The 19343-nt window shown below is 40.2% G+C and overlaps 1 protein-coding gene across 5 annotated transcripts in view; it reads left to right on the top strand.

Annotated features, from left to right (window-relative positions):
* Positions 1–19343, top strand: part of ARHGAP26 (Rho GTPase activating protein 26) — a 483828-nt gene that overhangs the window by 272023 nt on the left and 192462 nt on the right. For all 5 annotated transcript variants that reach the window (XR_003427757.1, XM_027081740.1, XM_027081743.1 and 2 more), the window contains exons 13-14: positions 3769–3834; positions 8323–8397. Coding sequence is in view for 4 of the 5 variants with exons in the window: in XM_027081740.1 (XP_026937541.1) it covers positions 3769–3834; positions 8323–8397 (141 nt within the window). In the remaining variant the exon portion in view is untranslated. The remainder of the gene's footprint in view (positions 1–3768; positions 3835–8322; positions 8398–19343) is intronic.

Below are 19343 nucleotides of genomic sequence, written 5' to 3'. Positions count from 1 at the left end.
CATCATTTGTAACCTAATCATAACATCAGCAGGAAACTCAGGTTCGTGAGAGTAGCAGTCAAACCTGTGTACGTGTGTGGGCGTGGGCGTGTGCGTGTGTGTGTGTGTGTGTGTGTGTGTGTGTGTGTGTGTGTGTGTGTGGTGGAGGGGTACCAGAGACAGAGAGATACAGGGAAGTGCTAGTGCAGGGGGCAGTGTAATAATTTATACCAGTTCCAGTTCAGAGATTTGGAATAATGATAGGTAAACTGTATTTCTTGAGTTCCTTATTGGGAACTGTTGTTTGATATGAATTCCATTTCTTAACACAGTTTTGTTTATAAAACTGCAATAATTATCAGTACGTGACTTGAACACATCAGAGGCTAATAGAGAGTTACCTTGCGCTCTTAGCATTTGACTTTGCAGTATGTGAATTTGTTATATGTATTTGGACTTAGACAACTAACATATACTAATAAATACTGTTACATGTGTAATGTGGAAGGCCTTTATGTGTAGCATCTGTGTAAGATTTATTTCAAGAAAAGGGGTTTGCTGGTATAAAACAAAATGGAGAACTTCTAATGTTGGGAAAACCAAAGAAGGAACATTTATTCAGAGATTTGTGGGGGGAGCGCGGGGGTTGCTTTGCCATTTTCCAAAATAAATAATTGTAGTTAATGTAGGTTAGTGGAATTTAGTTTTTTTCTGGTTATACTTGGGAGGTTCCATTGTGTTCTCTTCCATTAGCAGTTACTTACCTAGAAAAGAATCCAGCTTCCCACAGTTCCATGAGAAAAGGTCAAGGACTGATTTGTCTCTACAGGGTTATATCTAGCTTTGTCCGTATTTCTTCTGCTAGTTGGGCTGGTGGCTTTATGAGCACATATCTTCTGGCCACTGGGGTCATCACTGTCAGCTGCCAGGTTATTTCCAGTTTTTCAAAACTTTTACCCATGTTCACAGGGTAAGGAAGCAAAATACTCTTTGTCCAGAACAGAAGTTCATCAATGCCTAGAACAAGACCATGTTCACAAACCTACTCTTAAAATTTCCAAATTTGGAATCTGTCTCAGCAGCTCCCCAGAGCACTGTCCACAACTGCAGTTCTTAATCTCCCAAACTTCTTTGACTATCATTCCTATGCAAGGATCCTCTTAAGCACATCTCAAAAGAAGAACCAAAAGGCTTCAACTGACTATTGAATCACATTATGGACATTTGGGAAACCTCCTTAAGTATAGAAAGTAATTTTCCCTCTAACAAATACTTGCCAGTAGGCTCTGTTCTGACTGTTGTATAAAGGAATGAAAATTCTCCCCTACACATGAAAAGGTGCCCAACATCAGAAGTCATTAGGGAAATGCAAGTCAAAACCACAATGAGGTACCATTTCACATGCACCAGAACGGCAGTAATAAAAAAGACAATAACAGATGTTGGCAAGGATGTGGAGAAATTGGAACCTTCATATGTTGCTGGTGGGAATGTAAAATGGTCCAGTGCTTTAGAAGGTGGTTTGGCATTTCCTCAAAAAGTTAAGCATAGAGTTACCATATAACCTAGCACTTCCACTCCTGGGTACATACTGAAGAGAAATGAAAATATACGTCCACACAAAGATTTGTATGTGGGTGTTTCTAGTAGCATTATTCATAATAGGCAAAAAGCAGAAACCAACAGCTGATGAACGGGTAAATGGAATGGGGTATATCCAGACAATGGAATATTACTTAGTCATAAAAAGGAATGAAGTGTATTAATGCTACAACATAGAGGAATCTGGAAAACATTATACTAAGTGAAAGAAACTAGATACAAAAGACAGTGTATCATATGGTTGCATTTATGTGAAATGTCCAGAGTAGGCGAGTCTATAGAGACAGAAGGTAGATTTGTGGTTTCTAGGAGCTGAGGGAGTGGGGGAAATAGGGAGTTACTGCCAATATGTATGAGGTTTTTCATGGGGGATGATGAAAATGTTATGTAGAGAGTGGTGATCTATATATTTGTAAATATACTAGAAATTAATGAATTGTAAGCTTTAAATGAGTGACCCTTACAATATGTGAATTATATCTCAATAAGGTCGTTATTTTAAAAAAATCTTGCCTAGATTCCAACAGATTTTTAGGCTGTGTATTACAGTTTGTTATAAAATTTGGGAAAAGTCTATGGTATGAGTTGAATTTCATTTGGAAGAGTGATCTCGATCTGAGTCAGAAAGCTTGATACAACCCGATTTGCAGAGTAAACACTTGGTTCATACTAGAAGAAGCAAGGGATTGAGTTAGTAGGCTCCTTATAGCTTTAAGGGTATAAGAACAATGGTTTGTATAGCAGGTGGTCTCCAGGAAGAAGAACATTGCTTTCCTCCCTGTCTGGTACTTTACTTACCATCCTAGAGGCCAAGTATATTTATTAATAAGTACCACCAAGTGATAAGTACACATGTAAGAGCAAGAGCTGATTCTCTTTGGGAAGAGAAGTTTGGGGCAATTAGAATTTCTTTTTAATTTGATTTGGGGAATTTTCAGTGATTTTTTTAAAGGATTATTTTCTTCATTGGACCTACATTCACCCGTATGTATTAAGAATTGGAGAGATTCCATTTGGGTTAGATCCAAGCTGAGTTCAAGTTCAGCTCAGTTCTCATATTTTACAAGTTTATTTCTTGCCCTGGGATGATGACAAATGTTTATAAATACTCACCTTCCTCCTTTCTGCCATTCCCTTTTCCACTCGGAACACTGGTTTGTAGAATGTCTTGTCCTGATGTCCTAAGGAGGTCAAAGATGAACCCATTCTTAAAGATTACCACCCACGTCTAATCATTGGGTAACCAAAGCATGGGGATGAATTTTGGTGGGTTTCCAGCCCTGTTGCCAGGTGGGCAGTTGGTTCTATGCTGTGGAAAAAGTTGCTGCTATTTGCCATTTATTTTCTGAGTGACATTAGGGGATTTTGGAGCAGATGGAGAACCTGTCACCGCCTGCTGATTTACCACACAGAGGATGGCTCTTCTGCCTTATTGCTTTTTCCTTAGATAGCTTCTTTGTCCTTGGCTATTTTAATTTTCCTCCTGGTCACTTTTCCTTTTTTCTAGTCATCTGAGCAGAATTTTATTCCTCTCTTTAACTCAGAGTCACTTTTTATTTTAATGTTTACTTTTATTTTATTTTTCAGTCACTTTTAAGGCAGTTAAGGTTGTACAGGCTCTGGAACGAGTCTCCCACATATTAACTCTGCAACTTTGGTCAAGATATTTAGCTTTGCCAAATCTCAGTTTCTTCATGTGTAATTTGGGACTCAACCTAGAGGACTTGCTAGGATTAAACAAGGTGAGCTCTGTGGAGCACTTACCTGACATTTATTGAGCATTTACTTTATGCTTTTTGAAGGAGACCAACAAGCAGTTAGTCCTGCAGCTCCTGATAATAACAAAACAAGTTAAAGTTTGCTTAGTTATTCCTTCAGTAAAGTGCTCATCACTCTGTGCTGCAGTTTCGTCAGCTGTAAATAGAGGATAACCTTGCAGAGAGTTACCATGAAAATTAAATGAGATAGTATGTGCAAAATGGTACTTAGCACTGTACCTGGCATATGGTAAGCTCCTCATGAATGCCAGCAGTTTTACATTTTGAATCATTCCTGTACTTTCAGTGGAAAAAATGAAAAGGCTACATGGCCGCACCATGGGACTGAGTCATTCTGGGTTGGTCAAGCACTGTTCCGGGGTTGGTGTGCACAGCTAGCAACTTGACTGCCCCTTTCTTCCTCTTTCAGCTGCACAGTTGGACAGCATTGGCTTCAGCATCATCAGGAAATGCATCCACGCTGTGGAAACCAGAGGTAAAGTAGTTCAACAGATGGCATTATTCTCAGTGAAGGTTACACATCTGGTGAGGTGGCAGACCTGCTACCTGCTGTTTCCCAATGTCAAGTGACTCATTAACTCTCCAAATGCCATTGGCGGTGTGTTTCCACAAGGCCTGTTGCTCTGAAGTGCAGAGGCTCTCAACTGATTTAGTTGTCAGCCTCTTCGGCTGATCAGAAGATTGTTTTAAATGCATGCATATCAAATACATAGGATTATAAGGAATCCAGTTACTGAAATTCAGTTAAAATACTAAAACCGTGGTTGTGATATAATAATATATGTGTTTCTTTGCTAACACTTTCAGTTACAGTGGTGGGTCTGATAACTAGCATAATTCAGAAATAGTGATAGTTCAGGGTATCTGTAACAACTGTAACGTGTTCGGAAAATATCTGTGGTTTCTGACCAAGTTGCAGGTACTGCTAATGCTGTGATTTGTTGCTTATATTGCAGTGGAAGGAAATGTTTAATTTCAGTTATAGATTAGTGGAAATAAAGGTGTGGTTGTTTTCCAATGGAAGTTGATAGACACCCTGAATTCTCTAGTGGGCCACTTGGGGTCTGTAGACCCCAGATTAGGAACCCTGCCCTGGGCACTATCTGGGTAGGGAGAAGGGGTCAGGCCCCTGTTTTCCTGCCGTGGTGCTGTGGTCAGGCCCTGCCTGTCAAACACTGACCTTTCCTGGGTCCGTAGGAACAGCGCTTTGAGGTCAGGGAAGCTGGTTCATCCCCGTGATCTCCATCCCCTCCGCAAAGATCGCCGCAGAGGGGATTCCTCAGTTCCGGCAGTTTCGAGCTTTGAATGCACTGTCTGTTGTACGCAGAGAAAAGCTGATCACTGTCTTTCCACTGGATTTGATTTGAACCATTGTCAAAGATGGGAATCTTATTTATTCTACAGCCTCTCAACCCTCCAGCCCTTTTTATTTGTTTGAGGAAGTTCTGTCTTTTAAAACAGAAAGATGCCAGTTCAGAAGTATAAGCATGTTTGTAAAGGCTATGAAGCACTGAGTAGAGGGGAAGAAAAAAAAATACCCTTATAAGTTCTATTCCTAGGTATCTAGTCAAAAAGTATTCTTTCCTAGGTAATTATTTTAATGTGTGCTAACATTCTTATAGATGTTTCCTTATTTCTGCTATACCTTCCTTCAATGAAGAGTTAAGGTAGCTTGCAAAGATATGTAAAATATAGGCAGAGAATGTAAAGTAGTAGGCGAGATTTCTGGGAACTGATCTTGAGGAAATAAGGTCATGGGCCAACTTGAGCCACAAAGATGTTTATGCTATGGTGTTAAGGTAAAAAAATCAAAAACTGGCCAAATGTCTCAAAAATTGGTTACATCAACAGTGTGCTCCATGCATGCAGTGAAACACTGAATCACTAAAAATGCAGTGGAAATACATTTATTGAAATCCAAGATTTTCATTATTATATATCAAGTGAAAAATGCAAGTTACGAACCAGCCTGCCCACTCTGAACGGGTTCTGGGGATAGTGGGGAGGGGAGAGATCATACCTGCACAGGTTGTCAGTGGGTGTCTCTGCTGGTTTTCACTATCTTCCATGGATTTGTCTGTTTTCCATAACTGCAGTTTCTACATTTTTTTAAGTGTGTGTTACTAAGGTAATTCTTCAACAGCCAGTTGATTTTTGCTCATCATTTTAAAAGAAAAGAATGAGAAATCAGAGGTACAGGCTTAACAAAGGTAAAGGCATAAAAATGGAGCTAAAAGTGAGTTCAAAACAGAAGTCCCCTCCCCTCTACGATGAAGTTCACGTACATGCCGGAGGTGGGCTGACCGCTTAGTCTCTCAGTTCTCAGCCGCCAAAACCAAGAGGGCCACCTAATCATTTAAAATCCTTCACAGAATCTGTGTGATAAATGCAAACGCATAGCTCAGGAGGATGACTTTTTCTGATATAAAACCAGAAAATATGTGCAATAAGCAGTTAGAGGAAGAAGAGGGTCACCACTTGGTCTGGTCTCTTAGCCTCTGCCTCCTCGTCCCCTCCCCCTCTAAAATGAGGATGAACATGATGTATTTTAACAGCTAGAGAAGTTTTCATTTAGCACAAAGAGGAATCGAGGACCGTGTGTGTTAAATGCCATTTTTGCATAAATGCTTGGAAGGAAGTGGGTTGTCTCCCTACTGCAGTACGTGTATGTACACACATATTGGTGGTGACCAGAGGTGAACAGACTTCCCGTACTCTCTGAGGTCCATTAATCATCCAGCAGGAGCTGGGAGTGTGTCAAGCTCCAGGAAAGCACAAGGACAAAAGAAGTAGAGATGCTTCAGAAAGGATAAGCCCTTCAAGCCACCCCATGAATGAATAATGGTTCTGCTACTCAGTAACTTGGGGCCCATCCCTTAGGAGACCCGGGGTCTCCTAGCCGGTGAAGCAGGCAGGGTGATGTACATGCTTTTTTTTTTTTTCTTTTTTTTTCCAGCTGCGTCGGGTCTTGGTTGCAGCATGCAGGCTTCTCTCTAGTTGTGACATGTGGGTTCTCTCTCTAGTTGTGGTGCCCAGTCTCCAGGGTGCACGGGCTCTGTAGTTTGTGGCACGTGGACTCCCTTGAGTCCACGAGCTCAGTAGTTGTAGCGCGAGGGCTTAGTTGCCCCGCCACGTGCGGAATCTTAGTTCCCCTACCAGGGATCGAACCCATGTCCCCTGCATTGAAGGCAGATTCTTTACCACTGGACCACCAGGAAAGTCCTGATGTACATGCTTTTACAATCCATTTGAACTGTAAAATCCTCTCATTCCAGACCACTTCCTTTTGTTTATCAGTTCCACTTTTGTAGAGGTCTTGTTGAAGACACTGCAGAATCAGCCTTTTCCCAAGTTTATTCCAGGAAAGTTTGTTTTGACCCCAAACTGACGAATGTTTTATTCATTCTGTCCTGTACTGTAGACTGATCTAGGTGCTGGGGATATAACGGTAAAGAAGACAGAATCACTGTACTTAAAGTTTACATGGTAGTTGTGGGGGAAGACAAACAAGAAACCAAATAAGAAAGATGATTTCAGATACTGTTAACTACTATAAAGAAAAGACAACTGGGTAAGGCAGTGGCCAATAGTGTTGGTCATTGGGATGCTTTCTATTGAAGAGGTTGCATGTAAGCTGAGACCTGAATGATGAAAAGAGCTGGGAGAAGAGTGTTACAGGTAGAGGGAATCTTGTTCAGAGGCTGAGGTTTGGAGGCATGAGCTTTGTATATTGGAGTAACAGGAAGGCTGCTTCATGCTGGAGCAGCATGAAGGTGGTTGATAAAGCAGTCAGAGGTGGGCCTGTGCTCAACCATGTAGGGCCTTACGGGCCGCGGTAAGTTCTGATTGTGATCCAGATGCAATGGGAGGCCATTGGAAGGTTTTTAAGAAAAGAGATGGTTTGAACTGATTGATACTTTGAGAAGGTCATTTTGGGTACTGGGTGGAGAATGGACATCAGGGGAATAAGAAGCAGCAAGAGACCAGTTAGTTGAGAGGTGTCAGATATGATGGGCTTAGGACCAGCAGGAGAAAAGTCATTTCATATCAGTTGGTCTGAATGTAAATGATACAGTGATGATCTAATCCTTGCAGTTAAATGAACAAAGTACTGAGGCGGGTTAGTTTTGGTTCTTTGTTTGGGTGTTTGAAGGTAAACCCCTTTCAGCCTATTTGAATGTTTTCTTGGGTTTAAGAAAGGTGACCCACTTTTTTCTTTTTTTTTTTTTGTGGTACGCGGGCCTCTCACTGTTGTGGCCTCTCCTGTTGCGGAGCACAGGCTCCGGATGCGCAGGCCCAGCGGCCGTGGCTCATGGGCCCAGTCGCTCCGTGGCACGTGGGATCTTCCCGGACCGGGGCACGAACCCGTGTCCCCTGCATCGGCAGGCGGACTCTCAACCACTGCGCCATGAGGGAAGCCCCTCTTTTTTCTTTATGAAGAGTATTTGCACCACAAATGAATGGATTTTCTAATTTCTCAGTTTTGGCTAATATTGTCAAAAATTAAAACTGCCCCAGCACCTCAATATTTGCCTTCTCTATGTGAAAGTAAAGTGTTCATTTGTAAAGTGTTCATCCTTTTCTGTAGTATGAAAATTTTTTTTATCATTTCATTTTTGTCTTTTTAAATTAAAAAACTGGTTAAATATGATCTGTTTAAAAGTATATATTTAGCATCTTTCAAAACTCTTCAGATGCTGCCTTGGCAAGAGAAGAGGGAGGTTTCCTGCCCCTCTGATGACTGAACTAATACGAGGGCTGAAGTGTGCAGCACATCCATGAAATCCTAGACAGTTGTACCAAATCCCACTCCTTCGCTAAGAGCAGAGCTGAGTGACAGGGGACTTTAATTAGAGCAGCTTTTAGAAGGCCCGAGAAAATGAAAAAAAGTGCATTTGGCTGGGTTGGCCTGACTTGTGTTCTGACATGCCTCTAATTAAATCATCACTGTTTCTCTTCTCAGGGATCAATGAGCAAGGGCTCTACCGAATCGTGGGGGTCAATTCCAGAGTGCAGAAGCTGCTGAGTATCCTGATGGGTGAGTGCAGTGGCTCTGCCAGGCAGTTCCCAACGGTTGAAGGGGGAGCCTCTTGAGAAGGAATCTGGGTGTCCAAGAGGTAAATCCCAGAAACCAACTGACCCACTCACCAGCGGTCATGGCCATGGGCATTAGTGGAAGAGACATTGCATGGAATTGGACAAAACAAAAAATGGCCAGTCCAAGGCTCCACACCCTCTCTGTGGACTTGGTTACCACCAGTCCAAGTAGCGCTCCACCACTCATGTGACCGCCACACCCTACTCTGTCTTTAATAGCTCATGACTCCCTCTGTCCTCTTTGGAGACCGGCACTTCATGGGGCACACCCATTGCCCAAGGAAGCTCAATCCTTCTAGCCTGCAGAGGACCTCAGATCTCATGTTCCTAGTGACTGAGGAGGTGTCATCCCATGACTCCCAGATAAAATGTGTAGAAGCAGATAAGTCTTCTGATCCTCTTTGCTTCTAGATTTCCACCTAGTCTCTGTCATTTGAGCAGCAGAAGCTCCTTTGCAGCTGGCTGGTATAAATATACAACCACTGTCTCTAAATGTGCAGCATTTGAATCAAAAACCCATGAGCCGAATTTGCCTAGGCTGCACATTTCCTGTATTTTTAGATGTGAATGCAGGCAGCCTCGGTGAGTCACGTGGATCTAAATGGCAAACAGATCAGATTTCACAGGTCCCTGGCTGTTACTCATCCCCATGGAAGCCTAGCCACGCAGTGTTAGAGATAGACTGTCGCTCAGGGTCCCCGCTCAGTGTTTTGGGCAGGGACACTGCTCTTTGTTAGTATTTGTCTTTTTTTTTTTTTTTGCCATCCCAGTTTCTGAAAATAATTTTCATATGTATAGAAATCTCATCTCTCATGTTGATCAGAAAAACTGTCCCTTTTCGAGAGAGCTACTTGCCTCTTGTAAGCAAAAGTCTCATGTATGGTAGTTGCAGTGAGATCAGTTTGTTTAGCCATTCACCCTATGAAGGACAGCTGGGTTATTTCTAGTCTGGGGGTGAATAATGCTGCTGTAAACACTGTGTACAGGTTTTTGTATGAAGATTAATTTGTTTCTGTGGGATAAATGCCCAAGAGTGCTGTTGCTGCGTTGTACAGTGATATGGTTAATTTTTGAAAAGTTCTAACGTAAGAAAGAATGAACAGTCTAACAGGTATCAGTCCTCAGTCTTTCATTTCCAGTCAGAGCTGCAAACATTTGTGGAGTGTCTGCTCTCTGAAGCAGATTGTCAGGTGCTAGAGATGAAACTTTAGAAAGAGTCATTCTTTGTTTGCAGAGTATCCAGGTAGGGGGAGTTATGCATGTATGTGAAAACTGTAACGTAAAATATGATGTTGGCACCCAGTGGGAGCTGGATCTAGAAGACGGAGTAGTGAAGGAGAGAACAGAAGAATAATTCAGATTCAGGACACGTCATGAGCCAAGAGTATTGATTTCACTAGTAGTAGTAGTAGTATTTTATTATTTGAAAGTACTTGAGGCTGCAACAGGAGAGTGAAAGCTGAAAAGCTGAAATGGCCCCTTTGGTTGAGGAACTTGAATATTGTGCTAGGGAGTTTGGGGTTTTTTTCCTCTGTAGGAAGTAAGATGCTATTAAAATTTCAAAGTAGTGGAGTTGTATGTGTTAGTACTCTTTCTACACAAAAGTGTCAAGAAGACAATTCAGAATAGTCATTTATTTGTTCACATTACTGGTGAGTCCAAGATGGCAGAAGCATGGCAGGGTCTGGTGACTCCACATTTGTTGGAGGCTTTCCCACTCCTTTCTTCTGGCTTCTCATTATTTGTAAGCTCTACTTGTCTTCATATTGACTATATTCTCTGTGGGAAGGTCCCAGATAATCCAGCCTCAGTGGTCCTTGAAGCTTGTGTCACTGAAAGAAGCGTGTCTTTCTTGATGGTTTCGACAGAAGGTCCCAGGGTGGACTTTGACTGGTCCATGTGGGGGCCATTCACATGATTCATTTCACAGTCTCAGGCCAGTCACATGACGTACAGAAGATTGATCCCGATGGCCTGGATCCTGTGCCTGTCTCTGGTGATCCCATGCCACCTCTAGGAGGTTGGTGGGTGGGGGGCAGGTAGGGTGTGTGAGGGGTTAGTCCATAGAACCCTGGGGACTGAGCAGGACTATTAATAGAATGATAGAGGAGTGCTTTTCTGAAATAATGCTACTGGGTGATTTTTTTAAAAAAGTATGTCCAACATAGGTGTAACTCTATCAGATGCTAGTTTTGGGAGGATAATGCTGGCAGCAGTGTGGAGCACACATCTGATCATGGAGTCATATGGAGGAAGAAGACAGTTGGTATAGATTAGGCAGAGCATACCTGATCAATGGCTGAGCCAGATAGCTGCTCTGAGGTCAGGAAAAAAGGACAGGCTCAAAATGACTGGAGAAAGAGAATCAGTGGGACTTTGTAACCAACTAGATACAGGGGAGTCGAAGGGGCAGAGAGATTTCAGAGGCAGCAGATGATTATGTAAGGTGACACTAATGAAAAGAAATACGACATTTTAGACGGGTTTGCTAATTTAAAAAAGAACCATCTTAGCTCATTTGTGCTAAGCAAAGAGTGGTATGAAAAGATCTTGTTTTTATCACTTCCCTTAGTGACCTTTGAACAAGATATTTGTCCTGTTCTCTTCCTCAGTTTTCCTAGGGACAGACAAAATAATCATGAACATCTCAGAAATGTCATGAGAAATAAAAACCAGCAGGTGAAAAGTCACAAGGCCAGCTGTCTCTGCCAGGAGGACATTACAGATAGACTGGATCCCAAACTGAGGTTCAACCAGAGTTGAGAGATGACCACAGTGCAAGATCTAATCAGAAGTGTTGAGAATGGTATCTGGGATTCTTACTATCAATTAGGTTAAACATGAGATAGTTAAACATGAGATCTTGGAATTGAGGGATCAATTAAGTTAAACATGAGATCTTGGAATTGAGGGATCACCCATTAGGCCAGAGAAACTCCAGACCTGAAGGCAGAGCCCTGTCTCCCTTCCCCTTTGTGAACATGCTCTCATCTTCATCAGTTCTTGGTACTTGTCCTATACTGGGTTAGCCAAGAGTGTAAAAAAATATGGCTCCTATACTCCAAAGCCTCTCCCTGACATGGCTGGGTTGAGTGTGAACCATTCATTCCCTATTCTGGGTTCTATATTCACTGGATGCCCTATTATGTACCAGGTACTAAGATTTGGATTATTGGTCAGTCTCTCAGAAATGGAATAGTGCATTTTTATTACTGAAAATATGAGTTAGAATTAAGTAAAACCAGAGGTTTCCTTTGATCACTTGGAGTTGGCTTTGTGTACTCTTGATACATTGGGGGACTGTAGGTAGGAGGAAGAATAGAAGAGCCAGACTATGAGAACATCGTATTTTGCTGAGTAGGATTCCTTAAGAAAGCTTGCCAGAATTTCTCATAGCATATGCGTTGTGGCTTCCTGCTAGTGTCATACCAAGTGCTGCCCCTCATCCCTTCCTCCTGGCAACAGAGGTCATTAGTCTTTGAAGAGTGAAGAGGAGGAAGACTTGTAGATTCCTAGAAATAGCGTGGCTTCCATGTGTGTACTGTTTGTTTGTTTACTTTTTCTCCCCCGGTATGTTAAGTAAAGATAAATCTTTCTAAAGTTTAGCTCAACATTTAAAAAATACAGACAGCTCTGTCTATGCATGTTCAGTACATGTCTGTCTCTCCCTGTATAGTTTTTTATAAGAGATTTTTTTAAAATTAATTAATTTATTTTTGGCTACATTGGGTCTTCGTTGCTGTGTGGGCTTTTTCTAGTTATGGCAAGCGGGAGCCTCTCTTGTTTGCGGTGGCTTCTCTTGTTGCGGAGCACAGGCTCTAGGCACGCGGACTTCAGTAATTGTGGCACATGGGCTCAGTAGTTGTGGCTCGTGGGCTCTAGAGCGCAGGCTCAGTAGTTGTTGTGCGCGGGCTTAGTTGCTTCGCGGTATGTGGGATCTTCCTGGACCAGGGCTCGAACCCATGTCCCCTGCATTGGCAGGCGGATTCTTAACCACTGTGCCACCAGGGAAGTCCCATGTATAGATTTTTAAATACCTTTTTCTGATTAAAAGTTATGAGTGGTCATAGTAGCAAATTTGGAGAAATAGAAAAAGTAGAAAGAAGAAAAATAAAAGTCGGGCAGACCAGAGACAATCTTTACTGACCGTTTCATCATATGACTGTCACCTTTTAAATATAATATTCTATCATATAACATAAAAAATGCAAATTGGAATCACACTGTGCATATATAATGCTTTTAGCAGTCTTCTTTCACATAACAATACAGTGTCTATTTTATGTTACTCAGGTTCCTCTAAAGTGCGACTTTTTTGGGTCATGTATTGTGTAGGTCAGCCCCCTGTTCCCAGATCCATAAACTGACTTCAGTTCTTCATCATTCTAGAAAGCACTCAGGGGAACATCCCCGTGGGACAGGATAGCAGAGGTGTAGAGTGTACATTTTGGAGTTAAGCAAGTTATAATTAAACTGCTTGTCCATTTGACTTTACACAAGTTATCTAAGCCCGTCTAGTCTTCTATCTCATTATCTGTAGTAATAGCCTCTGCCTCTGTAATAATGGGAGGATTAAATGAAAAGATGCATGTGGGTTGCTGAGTCCAGAGCCTCCACATGTTAGTCACTAAATGTTAGCTGTTGTTATTTTTAATTTTTTAAATAAATTTATTTATATTTATTTTTGGCTGTGTTGGGTCTTCGTTGCCATGTAGGGGCTACTCTTTGTTGCAGTGCGCGAGCTTCTCTTTGCGGTGGCTTCTCTTGTTGCGGAGCACGGGCTCTAGGCGCGTGGGCTTCAGTAGTTGTGGCGTGCGGGCTCAGTAATTGTGGTGCATGGCTTAGTTGCTCCGTGGCATGTGGGATCTTCCCAGACCAGGGCTTGAACCCATGTCCCCTGCATTGGCAGGTGGATTCTTAACCACTGTGCCACTAGGGAAGTCCCTATTTTTAATTTTTATATGCATATTTAATTATTTCCTTAGGGTTTATTTTAAGATGTTGAATTGCTGGGTCAAGGTATGTACATGTTTTCAAGGCCTTTAATTGATATTCCCAAATTTGCTGTCAGCAAAGTCTGAGGTGAGTGTCCTTTACCACACACATCCTTGCCATACTCTATTACTTTTTTGCATTTAAATTGTAAGTATTTTTTAAAAATAATTCTGGTGGAAGCTGACCATTTTTCCTATGCTTCTTGCCGGTTTTTATTCTTTCATGAATTGCCTGTTTGTGTTCTTTCCCTATTTTTCTATTGATGTATTCATCTTTTGAATTTAAAACCGTTTTAGGTATGGAGGCTATGTTACCAATATTTTTTTTCAGATTATCATCTTGAACTTTATTTATGGTACTTTTGTTTTTGTTTTGTCTTATGAATATTTAAAATTTTCATGAATTCAAATCTTTTATGAAGTCAGTCTTTTTCGTATATGGATTATGCCCTAAAAGACCTTATCCGTTTCAGGACTACAAAACCTTTTTATTTTCCTTAAAATCCATCTGGAATATATTCATGCAAAAAGGAAACTAACTCTCCTTTTCCTCAAATACTTATCTGATTGACAAATAACCATGTAAGGAGAAAATTTCTCCCTTTCCACTACTTTAAATATCACCATATACTCATTCTCTTATACATGTTGGGGTCCAGTGAAGGAGTTTTCACACATATTTTTCTAAAGGAAAACAGATTCTTTTTCTGTTTGTTATTCTGCAATTCTCAGTCTTTAAAAAAATAAATCGTCTTCATTTTTCATCTTTTAATGTTTGTTTTTCTCTTGATTCTTTGCATTATAGCAAAATTCTAAAACTTGCACTCTATATCCATGCCATTTATTTAAATTTCTTTTGGGCTGATTTTTTTTTGCTGCTTATAATGCAAATTTTGATTGCATAATTGAATTTTCAGTGTTTTTACTAACTTATTTAGCTCTTTTCGTTTCTGCCTTTCAGCTATCACCTTTATTATTTCAGTCTGTTTCTTTTTTTGCTTTGATTTCTTATTTCACAACATCCATATTTTTCTGAATTTTATTTATAATACAGAACAGATGCTTTCTGAAGTGTTTTTAGAGTGCTTTGGTTTCTGTTTCATGAAAACAAGTATTTTATCAGCTTTTTTATCTTCTTTTTCATTAAACCTAAACACAGAGACGTTTATAAATCTTTGCAGTTAACTTCACTGTGGGTAGATTCTCCTTGCTCTGCTGCAGTTTTCCTGAGTCCTGTTAGAATCATTCTCTCACATGATATTAGAGCACTGTTGTACATGGTTCCATCCAACTTTCTGGCGCTCTTAAATCTTTCATTTAGTGTGGACCTACCTGTACTCATGAAAAGTTTTCTCCTGGTTCTGGGAGAAGTGGAGTTACTTCCTGGTTAATCTGAAGTGTGCTGTGGTTCTTCACTTGTCACTGTCATGTTTCTTCTAGGACTTTCCCCTTCTGAATTCACTTGCCTTTATATAAGCAGACACCCCTCCACTTCTGTCCCAGTCTCATTTCACTGCCCGGATTGTAATCTCAGGATACTGAGCTGTGCTCTGGTTGGGTAGGAGCAGTGCAGCATGGCACCCCTCCCTGGGGTGGCTTCGGCTATACTTTAGGGTGGGCGAAAGGCCGTCGCCTATCACATTGTTCCCCCAGGTGGGTCTTCCTCCGGGCTTCACCTGAGCTTTGCCTGGTGGATATTCCTCTGGGGACAGGCAGAATGTTCACTGTGAGCCTCATTTTCTGTGCTGTTGAACCTTTCTGTCCCTTCGTGTGTGTATGTGTGTGTGTCTTTATTAGTTTCTCACAGTGGTGGTGAAGGAATGAAAGTTTAGTGTTGCTATTTTTTCTCTTCTTATCCTGTAACTTTTTCCGGTTTTCTTTTGATTTGATTTTTTGTTTGTTTTACTAATGTTTAAAGTAAGGTTGGTGCTATAGAGAACACATGGAAGGTATTAAATTGCAATGCTTTAAAGCACCAAGTTACAGTGGAATGCCTCACCCACTGATATCTGATCCAGCCATGAACCATCCTTCTGACTCCTCTGGGACCTTCATTTCTCACACCCTTTCACAGCGCAGCGTAAATAAAAGCAAGCAAGAGCTTCTTCCCTAAGAAACTTTAAAGTAATAGATATTTTTCATGACAACTTCTAAGACCTAAAGGCTTGCAGAAACAGCCCCAAGGTTTGAAGACTAGTCTCATGGAAGCAGCAGAGTCATGCACGTTGTATACTTCCAATTTTAGCCACCAGTAAAGAGGAGCAGACAGATGATGACCAGGACTGGGAGAGAGTAGACTGCTTGGATGAAGGATTGATCCTTCTGGGAACTAGTAAGGTCACTATTAACCACAATCTGGACTTGCCAGAGAATGGAGACCACAGATGGATGCTCATCTTCCTGTCTGCTCTTCCCACTGTCATCTTTGCTTATAGGGATGCTTCAGGCAGGTTCTCCTAAGACAGGGACTTGAGACAGCAGTAGCTTTTGGATCTCAGAACAGAAGTGGCTGTAAGTACTCTGGATTCTTAGGCACTAGATATGGAAGGTGTTTAAAGTTTTTAAGAGGTACAACTTTTATAATCAGAAAAAAATTGATAAGCAGATTTGCTTATCAAATTGCCAAGTATTAAATCTAGCCTTGCAAGAATTGCCTGTAGGATAAATAAAACGAAGTCTTAATTTACACAGAGGATAGTATACTTACATGAACAACTTCCTCAAAGATGTAATGGAGATGGAGGATGTGAAAGGCTCAAGAAGATTTTAGAAAAAGACAAACAAAATACAACTAATGTTTAAATGCAGGAAAGCAAGATGATATTTTCTTTGGAATGACATATAGATCACTGGAACAGACAGGAGAATCTAGAACTAGGACCCACCCATATATGGTCAATTGATCTGTGATAAAGGTGTCAGAATAATTCAATAGGGAAAGGACATTTGTCTCAACAAATGGTACTAGTACAACTGGACATCCACATGAGAAGAAAATAAATTCAACCCTTATCTTAAACTATATACAAAAACTAACTCAAAATAAACCTAAGAGATAAAACTATTAAACTTCAATAAGAAAACATACAAAGCAGGAACCATAAAAGAAAAATCTGATAAACTGAACTTTACCCAAATAAAAAAAAGCTTCTGCTCCTAAAAATATATTAAGAAAGAGAAAAGACAAGCTACAAGAGAAAATATTTGCAAAATATGTATCTGATAAATGATTTGTATCCAGAATGTGTTAAAAATAACTCTTGCAATTCAGTAGTCAGAATGTAACCACCCCAGTTTTTAAAATGGACACAAGATTTGAACAAACAGTTCACCAAAGAAAATACACAGATGGCCAAAAAGTACATGAAAAGATGACCAACATCAGTAGTCATTTAGGAAAAGCAAATTTTAACAATGAGTTATTTCTACACACCTACTAGAATACCTAAAATTTCAAAATTAAACACATGACCATATCATGTGTTGATGAAGATGTGAAGCAACTAGAGTTCTCCTATTGACTGGTGGGAATGCAAAATGGCCCAACTGTTTTGGAAAACCATTTGGAAGTTTTGATAAAGTTAAACATATTTATCATATGACCCACTCCTACATATTTGTACCCAGTTCCACTCCTAGGTATTTACCCAAGAGATGAAAATGTAGTCCGTAAGCCCTGAATGCAGATATTTACAGCTGCTTTATTTGTAACAGCCAGAAACTGGAAACAACCCAAAGTCTACCAACTAGTCAATGGATATGTCCATAAAATTGAATAGTACTCAGTAATAAAAGGATCAAACTACTGGCCTATGCAACAACAGGGATGGATTTCACAAGTATTATGCTATGGAAAGTGGTTGCCAGGGGCTAGAGATGGAGGGAGAGGGGATTGGCTATGGAGAAAGAGGCACAGGAGAATTTTTGCGGGGGATGGGGGTGATGACAATGACTTACATCTTGATTCTGGTGGTGGTTACCCCATGACTATATATATATTTGTCAAAAATCATGGAAGTGTATACTTTAAAAGGTTGAGTATATCTCAATAAACTTGACTTTAAAACACACACATAGGAGAGGATTCTCAATTTTCCTCCTCAGTAAAAAATGCAAATTAAAGCAGATGACTTTTTTTTTTAACCTATCAGATTGAATAAGATCAAAGTGTTTGATTACACATTGTTGTCAAGGATTTGAGGAAGGAGTCACTCTCGTGCTTAAATGTAATGGTACAACCTTTGAGAGGTTAGTTGAGCAGTATCTTTCAAAATTAAAAATGCACATACTTTTTGACTCAGAAATTCCACTTATAGGAATTTTTTCTCTAGGTAAGACATATACAGTGCAACAGTGGTTTATATCATTGTTTACCATAGCAACAACCAGTGAACAACCTTCATCTCCATGAATGGGGGCATTAACCATGGTACAGTGAAGTACTGTAAGGTAGTGTTATTATATGGAACAGTTTCTTAAGATACTGTTAAATGACAATAGCAGTGCACAGAACGACATCTATAATATGCTTCCATTTGTGTTTTTAGAAAGCTGTACATATTCATGAAACTGCTTGTTTATGTACATACTGTTAGAGATTGCATACATGCACAAAACCATTATTGAGTCATCTCTAGCACAGGAAAGCGTTACCTTTTGATGTTTATCTATTTGTTTTGCTTGAATTTTTTTCTTGGCCGTGTTCATATATTACCTTCTCAACTGAAGAAAAAAAAGTTTTTTTTAAATTTTTGAATTATATTTTATTTTATTATACAGCACATTCTCATCAGTCATCAGTTTATACACATCAGCATATACATTGTCAATCCCAATCACCCAATTCAACACACCACCACCACCACCCTGCCACTTTCCACCCTTCGTGTCCATACCTTTGTTCTCTACATCTGTGTCTCAATTTCTGCCCTGCAAACCGGTTCATCTGTACCATTTTTCTAGGTTCCACATATATGTGTTAATATACAATATTTGTTTTTCTCTTTCTGACTTAGTTCACTCTGTATGACAGTCTCTAGATCCATCCACGTCTCAACAGATGACAGAATTTCGTTCCTTTTTATGGCTGAGTAATATTCCATTGTATATATATACCACATCTTCTTTATCCATTCATCTGTCGATGGGCATTTAGGTGGCTTCCATGACCTGGCTATTGTAAATAGTGCTGCAGTGAACATCGGGGTGCATGTGTCATTTTGAATTATGGTTTTCTCTGGGTATATGCCCAGTAGTGGGATTGCTGGATCATATGGTAATATTATTTTTAGCTTTTTAAGGAACCTCCAAACTGTTCTCCATAGTGGCTGTATCAATTTACATTCCTACCAACAATGCAAGAGGGTTCCCTTTTCTCCACACCCTCTCCAGCGTTTGTTGTTTGTAGATTTTCTGATGATGCCCATTCTAAGTGGTGTGAGGTGATACCTCATTGTAGTTTTGATTTGCATTTCTCTAATAATTAGTGATGTTGAGCATCTTTTCATGTGCTTCTTGGCCATCTGTTTGTCTTCTTTAGAGAAATGTCTATTTAGGTCTTCTGCCCATTTTTGGATTGGGTTGTTTGTCTTTTTAATATTGAGCTGCAGGAGCTGTGTATATATTTTGGAGATTAATCCTTTGTCTGTTGATTCGTTTGCAAATATTTTTTCCCATTCTGAGGGTTGTCTTTTTGTCTTGTTTATGGTTTCCTTTGCTGTGCAAAAGCTTTGAAGTTTCATTACATCCCATTTGTTTATTTTTGTTTTTATTTCTATTATATAGGAGGTGGATCAAAAAAGATGTTGCTGTAATTTATGTCAAAGATTGTTCTTCCTATGTTTTCCTCTAAGAGTTTTATAGTGTCCAGTCTTACATTTAGCTCTCGAATCCA

This window comes from Aethalodelphis obliquidens, unplaced genomic scaffold, assembly GCF_003676395.1.
Source record: "Aethalodelphis obliquidens isolate GAN/ISIS:26980383/991018 unplaced genomic scaffold, ASM367639v1 scaffold45, whole genome shotgun sequence".
In the NCBI taxonomy this organism is placed as follows: Eukaryota; Metazoa; Chordata; class Mammalia; order Artiodactyla; family Delphinidae; genus Aethalodelphis; species Aethalodelphis obliquidens.
The sequence above is the reverse complement of the archived record's forward strand: the minus strand, read 5'-3'. Positions and strand labels throughout refer to the sequence as shown.